This window comes from Macaca thibetana, chromosome X (assembly GCF_024542745.1).
Source record: "Macaca thibetana thibetana isolate TM-01 chromosome X, ASM2454274v1, whole genome shotgun sequence".
Lineage (NCBI taxonomy): Eukaryota > Metazoa > Chordata > Mammalia > Primates > Cercopithecidae > Macaca > Macaca thibetana.
In genome coordinates this window covers 67,833,210-67,848,272 of record NC_065598.1, presented here as the reverse complement: position 1 = coordinate 67,848,272, position 15,063 = coordinate 67,833,210, and the positions used below count along the sequence as shown (strand labels likewise).

The following is a 15,063-nucleotide window of genomic DNA, read 5'->3' as shown; positions in this document are numbered from 1 at the left end:
GTTTAGACCGCTCAAGGCATGCGCATTTTCCCCCATTCTTTGGAAATCATAGCCAGAGTAAAAAACCCAAAGAACAGGAAAGGCCCTTAGTCTATTCTTACTGTATCATTACAAAGAGACTCTTTCTTTCTAACCCAAACTTTTCCTTATAGCTTGTGTTGAACTCTTTGGGATAGAAAAACCTTCCTGGGTTTTTACACTTTCCAGTGGAACCCTGACTGAGAATAGCTGTAGAATTTCTGGCTTCAGACTGTATCTTCTGATACCTCTAGAAAAGGCCAATTTTTAAAATTTAATTTTATAAATAATTTTAATTTAAATTATAATACACATAAAGTAGGCCAATTATTCTGAACTGTCTGAGTGCAGCTGGCCGTTCTAGTCACCTGTCAGGCTACTCTGATGCTTCATACCCTTTTTTCATACTTGTGCCTTCCCTGAAGTTCTGCTGTGCCTGACTCTGCCCATGGGGACAGACAGAAGATAACTCCGGTCACACGACCTGACGCCATCCCAACTTGAAATCCCATTTGTAAGCTTTCATTCCCAGGGCCAAAGGGCCCAGTCATTCTTGACATATGTCACATATCACCATCACCATTCCCCTAGCCCCACCTGCAGGCATAATACCAATCTTATAAAAAGAAAAACAACATCCTACCTGTGTTACTTGCTTTTCTGGAGTGGCAGTGGGAATATCCAAGACAGACATATTGCTCTCATCTTGAAATACAGAGGCATCTCGAGACATACTGAGGGATGTGTTGGTATCATACAAATCAGGAGGCTGTGGCACAAAACATACAACTTAGCTTCTATCTAGGAAAGGGAAAATAAATACAGATAACTCCCCTTTAAAGCATTTACTGGAGAAAAAGATCATGCAGAGCAATTCAGTTAAAGAGAAACAGTCTGACACAGCTTTACAGACAAGTTTTTGGGACTCTTACAAATGTTGCCTATTCTAGTAGACAGGTGCCTGATGCATGTAATCAGAAGCCTGAAGCAGAAATGCACCAAAGCTATGGGACAGTTTTATGCCCTAACAGCCTTTCTGGTCAATAACTTAGTTTTTTCTAAGCCTTGTCTTTTGGTTTTTAGGCCCAAGGCTTAGTATCAGTGCTATTTTGATTGCTTGATCTGGAGACATCTAAGAGAAAATGGGATAAAGGAATTTCAATTCCAACAAGAGCATAGAATGCTTTGATAGTTTATGAGCCCATCAGAGGATGCCACGAAGCAAAATGGCATGGTGAAAAATCACAGGCTTTGGAGTAAAATGTCCTGGGTTTGAGTCCTGGCTCCAACACTTGCTAGTGAGTAACAAATTACGTAACATCTCTAAACCTTGATTAACTCAAGTATAAAACATGGATGATAACGTCTACCTCACAGGGTTGTTGTGAGAATTAAGAGATGTGTAAGTTCCTTATCCAATACTCAATAAATTATAGATCCCTTCCCTGTTTTCTTCCCTGGAAAGAACAGGGATTTAGCAAATAGACTATTCAGTGACAGGAGGGCAAGAAGGACTAGATAAAGTGCTCACAATATAAAGTGAAAAGAGTAAGACACAAAACCATATCGATCAATTTCATTTTAAAAGTGTTTATATAAACACAAATACATACACCACAGATATGAAAAATAAAAATATTCACACTGGTTGATGTTGCTTCTGAGTGGTGGAAGTGATTACAGGTAACTTATTTCTTGTTTTAATTTTTCAATTTTCTCTAACGAACATGTTACTTTTATCAACAGAAAACCCATATATGTGTTACATTGTGTTTCTTGAAAAAAGGAAACAAGACTGATTCTGAAGAGGGTTTTGGTGAAATAGAGGCAAAACAAAATTCAAAGCATTACAGAGCAGGTAAATCAGTGTGGAACAGAAGGAGGGAAAAATAAGGGGATGAAATTTCTGCAAAACCCTACAGCACAGTGTAGAAAACTGCAAAGTCAACAGTTTTAGATAAAGTGTTAAGCTGAACAGATGATGCAATGCAAGTTAGGTGGAAATAGTTGAGTGAAAATACATCATTGGGCTGGGCGCATGGCTCACGCCTGTAATCCCAGCACTTTGGGAGGCCAAGACGGGCCTGAGGTCGGGAGTTCAAGACCAGCCTGACCAACATGGAGAAACCCTGTCTCTACCAAAAATACAAAATTAGCCAGGCATGGTGGCCCATGCCTGTAAAACCAGTTAATCGGGAGGCTGAGGCAGGAGAATCGCTTGAACCTGGGAGGTGGAGGTTGCAGTGAGCCAAGATTGCGCCATTGCACTCCAGCCTGGGTGACAAGAACGAAACTCCGTTTCAGAAAAAAAAAAAAAAGAAAATACATTATTGACCACCACCATTTAGAAGTTGAAAGGTATGATTACTGTCATGCTTCTTACAACCAAAATTGTATTAAGGCAGGTTACACTTTTGCAAACATACTCTAATAACATTTGAGTTTGAGAGTAGTAATGTGTAAGGACAGTCACTCATGTACACTTTCCTCAGGTTAAGAGATAATGAGTTGGTTACTATCTTAAACTGTTTGAGTGAAGGGAATGATGACAAGGTGAACTGGAATAATGAAGCAGTACTATCTAATCCTACTCTTCATAGGAAACCCTCTAACTGCACTAAACAACAGCTAATGTTCAAGAGAGAGAATAGTTGACAGGTTTTCCTTAGCCATTTGAAGTAGCCTGGGAGACGTAGCGAAGAAAGGAAGGTGACTTTGGGGTCCAAGGCTTTGACTCACCAAAGGACTAGGCTTAGACTGCCCTAGAAATGAGCAAACCATGTGTCATTCAATGGCTAGACTCTCCTGGGGAATGATGGCTAACACCCAGGCTTTAACTTACCAGAAAGTACCTTGTGGAAGCTGTGGGCCTATTAGCAAATAGGGCCTTCCTGGGGCAACATCACTCACCCAAGAACCCTTGACCCAATCTGCCCACACACTCCAAGAGCCTTTCCTTGTTCTGGACCTTGAAGGAGTATCTGAGGGTTCTTTTATACCTGGCCCCTCAGTAACCTAGGTTGTGAGATGAAAGAGAGAGTAAAAGATAGATAGGGATAGTGCATGAACGAGATACAGAGATAGCAATAATCCAACAGAGGTCACATAAGTTGCATTATCAGTTCAGAGGGAAACCTGGATAGAATGAAAAAAAAAATTTTCCTGTGGGAATTGGCAGAGTTCTGCATTAAAATACTTGATTAAATTTGAAAGGGTCTCAGAGAACAGATAAAGATGTATCAGGCAAATTAAATTAATTCATTTAATGTTTACAACAATCTTGAAAAGATTTCAGAGAAAAGGAAACTAAGTGAGAGAGGTTAACTTTCCAAGATTACAAAGCTAGACAACAGGAGAACCAAGACTCAAACCCAGGCCTGTTTTATGTCAAATCTTATGTACTTTCCGCCCTACCATAGTGCCTCCAATACAGAAACCAAGCACCAGTGATGTTTTGTTAAGTCCTATTCTTCAAATATGCCAACCCTCTAAGAGTACAGTAGAGAGGAAATACACTCTTACTGTATTTCAAGGATCCAGTTAGACCAGGAAGACTAAAAATTTCTTAATTATCTTTCTCTCTAATTCTTTTGACACAAACATTTAAGAACATTATTAGTACTACCTTTCTTCGTTTACTAGGAGTCAATCCAGGAAAATGAGTGACTTCTGAGCTACACTGAGATACCTCTGAGGGAATGAGTAATCAAGTGTCTGTAAGGCACAGGAACAATATGGCCCATGTCTGTAACTGAGAAGTCTACACTCCAGGGATGTTCTAGAGTCCCAAAATTCATGGACAAGAAAATTCCCGAGACCCAGAGGATGGCTGGGTCAGGAATTTGGTATTCCCAAACATTGCCTAAACAACTAAGGCCCCACCCCACTCATTCATCCCACAGCTGCCTCATCTGGATTCAAGGCCACCAAGACCCATGGCCCTCACTCACCTTAGCCTTTGAGAAGACAAGAAAGCACACGAAAGGCATATGAAGAGGAAGGACAGAGAAGAATGGTATCTCAGTAAACGGATTTGTTAACACGCTCCCAATTTCCCAAACCAATAAGAAAACTATACAAGGAAGTACTTAGTCCTCAGACTCACCTGAGGTGTGTAGGGCCCTGGGGTCATTGGGTCCAGGCTTTCTAATTCTGCTTCCTCCAAAGCTGCTTCTTTAGCTGTACAGATATCCTTCTCAAGTTGAGTCAAATGCTCATCATACTGAGAAATAAAGGAAATAAATTCATTCAACATGTATTTTAATTACTGGGGATACAAAAGTACACAAAAGACAAAAATATCTTCATGAAGCTTATGTTCTAGTGGCAGGACACAGATAACAAAAATAAATCAAGCAGGGAAGGAAATAGGGGATGTGGAGTTGGGGGGCAGGGAATACTACATTTTAAAATAGGATAATCAGGGAAGGCTCCTCATTCAAGGGAACAGGATTTCAAAAAGCTAGATCCCAAGGGGATCTCTTTTATTTTTTGAGACAGAGTCTTGCTGTTGGCCAGGCTGGAATGCAGAGATATGATCATGACTCACTGCAGCCTTGACCTCCCGGGCTCAAATGATTCTCCTACCTCAGATGAGTAGCTGGGACCACATGCGTTTACCACCACACCCCACTAATTTTTAAATATTTTTTGTAGAGATGGGGTCTCCCTATGTTGCCCAGGCTTGGGACCTCCATCTTTACCACCTACCTCAGTCAATGTCTGGTAACAGACGTTCACAATCTCCTGGGCAGTCTTAGTATACTGACTCTCAGGTCCTATAAATAAAGTAAGAAAGTGCCATTATCTTTGCAGACTTGTTCCAGAATTTTACATTCTGTCATCAGCAGTGTGTCCCATTATCCTAGACCTAGAAAAATCATTCCTCAGCTTTAACTTGGACTCTTGTTCTACTTTCAGAGGCAGAAAATTTCAAACATATGCAAAACAACACTAACATAATGAACTCCCATGTACTCACTAGCCAGCTTCAATGATTAACACACAGCCAATCTTGTTTCATTTACTTCAATTTTCAGACTCTTCTCAAATTGTTCTAAAGCAAATTCCAGCATCGTAACAATTTTCCTTTAAAAATTTTTCAGTATGTGTTGCTAGGTTTCACCATGTTGGCCAGGCTGCTCTTGAACTCCTGGCCTTAAGTGATCCACCCCCCTCAGCCTCCCAAAGTGCTGGGATTATAGGCATGAGCCACTGTGCCCAGCATAAGGCTGCTTTTAATAAACAATTATTGGTATAAAGGTGGATACATGTCATTATACATTTCTCAAAACCCATACAACGTATACCACCACCAAGAATGAACCATGGACTTGCGGGTGATAATGATATGTCAATGTAGGTTCATCAACTAACACAATTAATATAACACTCTGGTGCAGGATGTTGTTTTTGTTTTGAGACAGAGTTTCGCTCCGTCACCCAGGCTGGAATGCAGCGATATGATCACGGCTCACTGCAGCCTTGAACTCCTGGGTGCCAGCATGCGCCACCACGCCCATTTTTGTTTGTTTGTAGAGATGGGGGGGGGTCTCATTATGTTGCACAGGCTGGTCTTGAACTCCTGGCCTCCCAAAGTGCTGGGATTACAGGCGTGAACCACAATGCCCAGCGTGGTGCAAGATGTTGATAACTGGGTAGGCTGTATGTATGTGAGGGCAGGGAGTATATGGGAACTCTGTAACTTCTGCTCAATTTTGCCATGAACTAAAGTTGCTCTAAAAATAAACTAACTATATCACATCTAAAATAATTAACAATAATTCTTTAATATTATCAAATAGCCAGCCAAGATTCAAATTTCCCAAATTACTTTATAAACACTCTTTTACATTTATTTCTTTGAATCATAACCCAAAAAAGGTCCATACATTGCATCTTGCTGATGTGTCTCCTTAAGACACTTTTACCTACAAGATGATTCTTAACTATATGGGTCCCCATATGGCCTTAGTTACAAGTTGCAAACTGGTGGCTTATAGCTTTGTTTGGCTCACATAAAAAATTAGTTCAGTTTGTAAAAATGGATTGAGCTATACACCCACAATACATAAAACACTTTTCTGTATCTAAGTTATATTTCAATAAAAGGCTTTTTGAAAAAAACTTAGTTGATAACATTTAACAGTGGGAGATTTCACATAAAAACCTAAATTGTCTGGCTTCTTTTAGAAAATGTAAAGATGTGGCCAAGACAGGGTCAGCATTCCTGCAAGGCACCAATGGGCTGGGGCTGAGTAGCAGCTGTTCGTTTTAGATAAAGCATGTGTTCTCCAAGTTATCATAGTCCCTCCCAGGTCTGCTTATCTTATGCCTAGACCCTGAAGGCATTTGAGTTTTCAATCCCTGCCTTAAGTGCTCAAAATGTTCTTTTAATATACTGATCATTCACTTATTTATTCATAAGACATTTTCTTAATACTTCTTGTGTGCCAGGCATTGGAGATGATAGAAATGAGTGAGATATAGGTCATATCCTCAAGAAGTTTATAGTCTAGTACAGTGAGATAGACTGTAAACAAATAGGGCAACACAACGCAATGGAAAAACAGTGGCACAAAGAAGGAAGTGGCTGATTCCTGGAGGTAAGAGGGGAAGAGGAATTAAGAAAGCCTTCATAAGAGGTGATCCCTAAATTAAACCTACTGTTTTATCAAGATATAAAGGATAAAAAATATACCACAGGCCAGGCATGGTGGCTCAAGTCTGTAATCTCAGCACTTTGGGAGGCTGAGGTGGGGAGATTACTTGAGGCCAGGAGTTTGAGACCAGCCTGGCCAGCATGGCAAAATCCTGTCTCTACTAATAATACAAAAATTAGCTGGGCATGGTGGTACATGCCTGTAATCCCAGCTACTCGGGTGACTGAGGCATGAGAATTACTTGAACCCGGGAGGCAGAGGTTGCAGTGAGGCAAGATCATGCCACTGCACTCCAGCCTAGGCGACAGAGTGAGACGGCCTCAAAAAAAAAAAAAAAAAAAAAAAAATATATATATATATATATATATGTACACACACACACACACACACACACACACCCCATGTGGACTTCAAATTATACTACAAAGCTATAGGAACCAAAACGGCATGGTACTGACATAAAACAGACACACAGACCAATGGCACAGAATAGAAAACACAGATACAAATCCAAACACAGCCAAATAATAATTTTCAACAAAGGCAACAAGAACACACATTTGGGGAAAGGGCAGTCTCTTTAATAAATGATGCTGGGAAAACTGGTTATCCACATGTAGAATAATAAAAGTAGATCTCCATTTTTCACCATACATAGAAATCAACTCAAAATGGATTAAAGACAAATGTTAAGACCTAAACTACAAAGATGAAAATGTGGAGAAAGGGGAACGCTCGCACACTGTTGGTATACTAGTACGCAGCCATTATGGAAAACAGTATGGAGGTTACTCGAAAAACTAAAAATTGGATTATCACAGGATGCTCCAGCACTACCACTGCTGGGTATCTATCCAAAAGAAGGGAAATCAGCATAATGAAAAAATATCTGCACCCGCATGTTTACTGCAGCACTATTCACAAGAGCCAAATATGGAATCAACCTAGGTGTCCATCAATAAACACATGGATAAAGAACATGTGCTGGCCAGGCACGGTGGCTCAGGCCTATAATCCCAGCACTATGGGAAGCCGAGGCAGGCGGATCACCTGAGGCCAGGAGTTCGAGACCAGCTTGGCTAACATGGTGAAATCCTATCTCTACTAAAAATACAAAAAAAATTAGCCAGGCGTGGAGGTGGGCGCCTGTAATCCCAGCTACCCGGGAGGCTGAGGCAGAAGAATCGCTTGAACCCGGGAGGCAGAGGTTGCAGTGAGCTGAGACTGTGCCACTGCATTCCAGCCTGGACGACGAGAGCAAGATTCCATTTCAAAAAAAAAAAGTGTTATATATACATGATGGAATATTATTCAGCCATAAGAGAGAATGAAATCCAACCAGTATGGTTGGAAACAGAGATCATCATGTTAAGCAAAATAAGCCACGCACAGTGAAACAAATATTACGTGTTCTCATTCATATGTGAGAGCTAAAAACGTGGATGTCATGGAAGTAGAGAGTAGAATGGTGGTTACCAGAAGCTGGGAAGGGAAGAGATGTGGGGGATGAGACAGGAGGAATAAATTCTAGTATTCAATAGTACAGTAAGGAAATCATAGTTAATAATTTATATTTCAAAATAGCTAGAAGAATTATAATGTTTCTAATACAAAAAAAAAAGATAAATGTTTGAGGTGTTGGATATCCCAATTACCCTGATTACTACACATCGTATACATGTATCAAAATATCACATGTACTCCATAAATATGTACAACTATCATCTGTCAACAAAAAATAGATACCGCATGTGTATGTGAAGCTTTGAAGCTTTCAGGTCATATCTACTATGACTATTACAAGCTATTACATAAATAAAAAAGTCTTGGCCAGGCGCTGTGGCTCACAACTGTAATCTCAGCACTCTGGGAGGCTGAGGCGGGAAGATCATTTGAGGTCAGGAGTTCGAGACCAGCCTGGGCAACTTGATGAAACTCCATCTCTACTAAAAATATAAAACTTAGCTGGGCATGGTGGCACATGCCTATAGTCCCAGCTACTCGGGAAGATGAAGCACAAGAATCTCTTGAACCCGGGAGGTGGAGGCTGCAGTGAGCCAAGATTGCACTACTGTACTCCAGCCTGGGCGACAGAGCAAGACTCTGCCTCAAAAAAAAAAAAAAAAAAAGTATCTTCCAGGTAAAACTTCTTACAAGTATAGGTCATTTATTCTTTAAAACATGAAAAATAAAGTTGTATCCTGACAGAAACTGCCTGTGCCAAACACAAACAAGGAAGAAAAGTCAATTGTCAAGATATCTAGAGCCGGGTGTGGTGGCTCATGCCTGTAATCCCAACACTTTGGGAGGCTGCGCAGGATGATCACTTGAGCTCAGGAGTTCAAGACCAGCCTGGGCAATACGGCGAAACCCCGTCTATACAAATAACACAAAAATTAGCTGGGCATTGTGGTGTGCACCTGTAGTCCCAGCTACTCAGGAGGCTGAGGTGAGAGGATCAGTTGAGCTCAGGAGGTTGAGGCTGCAGTGAGCCATGATCGTGCCACTGCACTCCAGCCTGAGTGACAGAGCGAGACTCTGTCTCAAAAAAAACAAAAAAAGAAAACAGAAATGTTGCTGGAGAAAATAGAAAGGCTGCATACAGGTTACAGGCCTCCTTCACCAAGCCTGTACAACGGTAGTTCCTTACAGTATAGGCTCTTCTACCTATAGGGACCTGCCTCATGGCTAAAACCCCAGCCTATAAATTAGGAATTCAACCTTTATTCTACTTTAGTTTCGAAACTTAAACATGAACTAACCTCTCAATATCTCAATTCCCTCACTTTATAATACAAGGAAAAATTAGTTTTATACATTTGTGAAGTTTCTCTCTTACTTTAATCCATTTTGAAAATGGGACCTCGCCGGGCGCGGTGGCTCAAGCCTGTAATCCCAGCACTTTGGGAGGCCGAGGCGGGCGGATCACAAGGTCAGGAGATCGAGACCACAGTGAAACCCCGTCTCTACTAAAAATACAAAAAATTAGCCGGGCGCGGTGGCGGGCGCCTGTAGTCCTAGCTACTCAGGAGGCTGAGGCAGGAGAATGGCGTGAACCCAGGAGGCGGAGCTTGCAGTGAGCCGAGATCGCGCCACTGCACTCCAGCCTGGGCAACAGCGTGAGACTCTGTCTCAAAAAAAAAAAAAAAAAAAAGAAAATGGGCCGGGCGCGGTGGCTCAAGCCTGTAATCCCAGCACTTTGGGAGGCCGAGACGGGCGGATCACGAGGTCAGGAGATCGAGACCATCCTGGCTAACACGGTGAAACCCTGTCTCTACTAAAAAATACAAAAAAACTAGCCGGGTGAGGTGGCGGGCGCCTGTAGTCCCAGCTACTCAGGAGGCTGAGGCAGGAGAATGGCGTGAACCCGGGAGGCGGAGCTTGCAGTGAGCTGAGATCCGGCCACAGCACTCCAGCCTGGGTGACAGAGCGAGACTCCGTCTCAAAAAAAAAAAAAAAAAAAAAGAAAATGGGACCTCTTCCCTACCCATTTTCTTTGCAACACATCACTCTAAGAAATACCCACTAATGGCTGGGCGCAGTGGCTCATGCCTGTAATCCCAGCACTTTGGGAGGCCGAGGTAGGCAGATCACCTGAGATCAGGAGTTTGAGACTAGCCTGACCAACATGGAGAAACCCCATCTCTAATAAAAATACAAAATTAACCAAGCATGGTGGCGCAAGCCTGTAATCCCAGCTACTCGGGAGGCTGAGGCAGGAGAATCACTTGAACCCAGGAGGCGGAGGTTGCGGTGAGCCGAGATCGTGCCATTGTACTCCAGCCTGGGCAACAAGGGTGAAACTCCGTCTCAAAAAAAAAAAAAAAAAGCAAAGAAAAGAAAAAAGAAAAGAAATATCCACTAATACCTCCAGAATATTTAAAAAAACCCACACTTACTTGCACAGCTGATACACTTATGTGTTTGTGTCAGTTTCAGACAGTCCATGTTCTCAATAGTTACAAGAGCTTCAGCTATTAGACTCTATTACACTATTATATGCAAAGGAGCATTTAAGTCTTTCTAATGAAACATGGTGGTGGAACTGGCAAACCACTGTTAACATAGTGGATAAAAATATCCACTGTGATGTTTTCTTATCCCTACCTATACCAGGAGTTCTTATGAGAGAGAGAGCTACGAATCCTTAGAACTATAAACAAAATTCTGTATGTAATACTCATCTTTGAGAGCAGAACAGCTTTAGTTTTTCATCGGATTTTCAAAGGGATCCATAACCATCTCCGTAAGTCTAAAAATATCGTTCTACATTTTGGAGCAATCAGGAACTTACTAAAAGTAGGATGATCAGCTATAGGTTTTGTAGCTTAGGAAGAAATGAGGAATCCAAGTAAAGAGACAAAGACAACAGAGCCTCTACAGGAATAGTAAAGGTGCTGAAGCTACTGTGGCGGGGCTGGGAAGAAGGTTAAACAGAACTGAACTCCAATTCCTAGTCCCTACAGGGTTACTACACAGAAAACTAGAATTAAGTTATAAAGAATTTCTAGAATGACACCAAAATGAATGAAAGATGATCTGTGACTTGTCACTGTACTCAACAGAATAAGCTACCCACTCATGAAAAGGAATGTTTTTCCTGAGTATATTTTTTTTCTCTCTCTCCTTGTTAAATCATGGCTGAAGCAACTCTACATGTCACGTTGGAGAAACGTTATTTATTTATACTTTGCCTCATACCAAATAAGGAGTGGTAGAGTCTACAGAATCACATACAATTCAAATTCTAATGTCCTTAAATAGAGATAATGCCAATGACAACTTTGGAAAGCTGATACTCCACCAAGAAAATTCTTTTTCTGGTTTCTAAGTTAATTTCCTTCTGTATGGTGATGTGAGAAGAAACCCAAGTCACAAGCTTCATGGTTCTAGTAAGAGGGGGAAAGCAAGCATTATTGCTATTTTTTTTTTTTCTTGACACAGTGTCTCGCTCTGTCACCCAGGCTGGAGTACAGTGGCGCCATCTCTGCTTGTTGCAACCTCCGTCTCCCGGGTTCAAGTATTTCTCCTGCCTCAGCCTCCCCAAGTAGCTGGGATTATAGGTGTGCACCACTACGCCCATCAAATTTTTTACTTTTTAGCAGAGACGGAGTTTCACCATGTTGGCCAGGCTGGTCTCCAACTCCTGACCTCCAGTCATCTACCCGCCTCGGCCTCCCAAAATGCTGGGATTACAGGCGTAAGCCACCATGCTCCGTCTATTGCTGCTAACTTTCTGAAAACATTCAGAGAAAAACACCAGTCAAGTTGGTAAGCATCCCTGGGCCCCAAGAAGAGGGGATTTGTGATCACTCCTAGGCTCACATTTCCCTTGAGAATTCTTCCACAAATACTAAAAATAATCCCTCCCTAAGAAAATGAGTACTCTGTCAAAACAGCATAAATTATCATCTTGACAGTGGATGGTGTGAGGATATGCATTTGTTCCAATGTGAACTATTAAAATTAAAAAATAAAAGTTCAGTAGAAGTACAAAGCTTTTTTTAAAAAATCAGTGCCAGATATAAAAAAAAGAATCTGCATACTAAATTCCTAAAGAAATCAGAATTACTAAATGCAACTATGCATAGTCCAGATCCCAAAGAGATGAGCTCTGACTCTGCAATTCTTAGATATTTATCTTCAAACTAGATCCAAAACAAGTGAAAATTAAAGAGAAGTGAATCTAATCTTTCACAATATAGCTAGGCTCCTTACCTTATGTAGAATGAGGATCAAAAGTAAATTAGGATGTTTAGTTTCCAAAGAGGTTCAGTCTCTCAATAATCTCACTCAGAATCTAGACTAGAAATTCAAGAAGGTAGAAACCATCCAGAAGGAACTGGGGTAATAAATCTCACTGGCCAAGGGTCTATTTGATGAAAAGCCCAAAGACCCTGAAAATGTTTTTTTCCTCAAAAATGAAACACCATTCCATTTAGCAACTTAAAAATATATAGATAAATAAACAGATAGCTTTGGCTAAAAACATATCCTCATATCTCATATCTCTACAACTACAAAAATACCTCAAAACACCTTTTCCTATAGAGTAAAATTTATGATACTTCACACCAAATCTAATACTGGCTACTAATGGGATGGTAGGAAGGGAAGAACAAGATTTTTCCTTTTCACTTTATACAATTCTATGCTGTTTCATTTATTCAATGAACATGTATGTAATTTTTATAAAATTTTAAGTTATATACTTTAGTTTTACAAGAATAATTTTTAAAGTATTGATATTCCCAGCGTTAAAGAGGTTGTAGGGAAACAGATATTTTCCTTCACTGTTATTTTGACTATAAAGATACAGCCTTTTGGAACACAATTTCAAAATATCAAGATTTCCTACAAAAATTTTATACAAGCACACATCAATAAAATATAAAAATAGTGAACAACTAGGCCGGGCACAGTGGCTCACACCTGTAATCCCAGCACTTTGGGAAGCTGAGGCAGGTGGATCACCTGAGGTCAGGAGTTCGGGACCAGCCTGGGCAACATGGGAAAACCCCATCTCTACTAAAAATACAAAAATTAGCCAGGCATGGTGGTGCACACCTGTAATCCCAGTTACTCGGGAGGCTGAGGCACAAGAATTGCTTCAATCCGGGAGGCAGAGGTTATAGTGAGCCGAGATCACACCACTGCACTCCAACCTGGGTGACAGAGACTCAGTCTCAAAAAAAAAAAAAAAAAAAAGTGAACAACAGTCTGCAAGCCAGCATCATGGAGATACTTTAAATGCCTATCAATATAAAATAAATTATGATACATCCATCCATGCTAAGAAATAAGTTTAAAAGAATGTAGAAATCTATATGTACTAACATGAAAAGAGAATCAGTAAAGATGTCAATTCTCCTCAAATTGATCTATGGGTTTTAACACAATTCTTACCCAAATCCCAGTAAGATGTTTTTGTAGATATAGACAAGCCCCTTCTAAATTTAGTGGAATGGCAAAAGAACTAGAATATAAAACAGTTTTGAAAAAGAGAGGAATCACTCTACCTGATCATAAGACTTCTAGAAATAAACCAACACACTCAATTGATTTTTGATAAAGGTATACATACAGGGCAACTCAATGGAGGAAGGACAGTTTTTTCAATAAATGATGAAAAATTGGACATCCATAGGCAAAAAAAGTACTTCAACCTAAATTTCAAACTGTACACAAAAAGTAATTAAAAATGGATCACGGACTTAAATGTAAAAGGCTACAACTGTAAAATTTTAGGAAAAAACATAAGAGAAAACCTTTGTGATCTGAGCTGGGCAAAGACTTTTTTTTTTTTTTGGAGACAAGTCTCACTCTGTCGTCCAGGCTGGAGTGCAGTGGTGTGATCTCAGCTCACTGCAACCTCCACCTCCCAGGTTCAACCAGTTCTCATGCCTCAGCCTCCTGAGTAGCTAGGATTATAGGTGTGCTCCACCACACACCACACCCAGCTAATTATTATTATTTTTTTTCTTTGTATTTTTAGTAGAGATGGGTTGCACCATGTTGACCAGGCTGATCTCAAACTCCTGACCTCAAGCAACCCACCGTTCTCGGCCTCCCAATGTGCTTGGATTATAGGTGTGAGCCACCGTGCCTGGCCGACTTCTTAAGAGACACAAACACTGGGCTGGTCGCGGTGGCTCACGCCTGTAATCCTAGCACATTGGGAGGCCGAGGCAGGAGGATCACGAGGTCAGGAGATCGAGACCATCCTGGCTACGGTGAAACCCCGTCTCTATTAAATATACAAAAAAAAATTAGCCGGGCATGGTGGCGGACAACTGTAGTCCCAGCCACTCAGAAGGCTGAGGCAGGAAAATGGCGTGAACCCAGGAGGCAGAGCTGGCAGTGAGCTGAAATGGCACCAACTGCACTCCAGCCTGGGTGACAGAGCAGAGACTCGTCTCAAAAAAAAAAAAAAAAAAAAAAAAAAAAAGAGAGAGCGAGATACAAACACTGGCCACGCCTGGGGACTCACACCTGTAATCCCAGCACTTCACCTTGACCTCCTGGGTCAGCCCTGACGATAGCCTTGACCTCCTGGACTCAAGCAATCCTCCCATCTCAGCCTCCCGAGTAGCTGGGACTATGGGCATGCACCACCAAACATAAATTTTAAAAATTTTTTGTAGAGATGGGGTCTCACTATATTGTGTAGGCTGTTCTCGAACTCCTGGGTTCAGGTAGTCTTCCCACCTTTGCCTCCCAAAGCACTGTGTGAGTCACTGTGTCTAGCCTGAAAGATACTATTAAGGGACTGAAAAAGTAAGGCATAGACTGGGGAGAAAATCTCTGCAAATCGTATATGTAATAAAGGTCTCGTACCTAGAATATATCAAGAACCCTCAAACCTCATTAAGAAAACAGGCCG

General features: G+C 41.1%; 1 protein-coding gene across 5 annotated transcripts in view; it reads right to left on the bottom strand.

Annotated features, from left to right (window-relative positions):
- TAF1 (TATA-box binding protein associated factor 1) overlaps window positions 1–15,063 on the bottom strand; it is a 99,051-nt gene that overhangs the window by 6,927 nt on the left and 77,061 nt on the right. For all 5 annotated transcript variants that reach the window (XM_050776282.1, XM_050776286.1, XM_050776283.1 and 2 more), the window contains exons 33-35: window positions 4,729–4,796; window positions 4,124–4,240; window positions 662–787 (exon numbers count right to left, since the gene is read on the bottom strand). In XM_050776282.1, coding sequence (XP_050632239.1) covers window positions 662–787; window positions 4,124–4,240; window positions 4,729–4,796 — 311 coding nt within the window. The remainder of the gene's footprint in view (window positions 1–661; window positions 788–4,123; window positions 4,241–4,728; window positions 4,797–15,063) is intronic.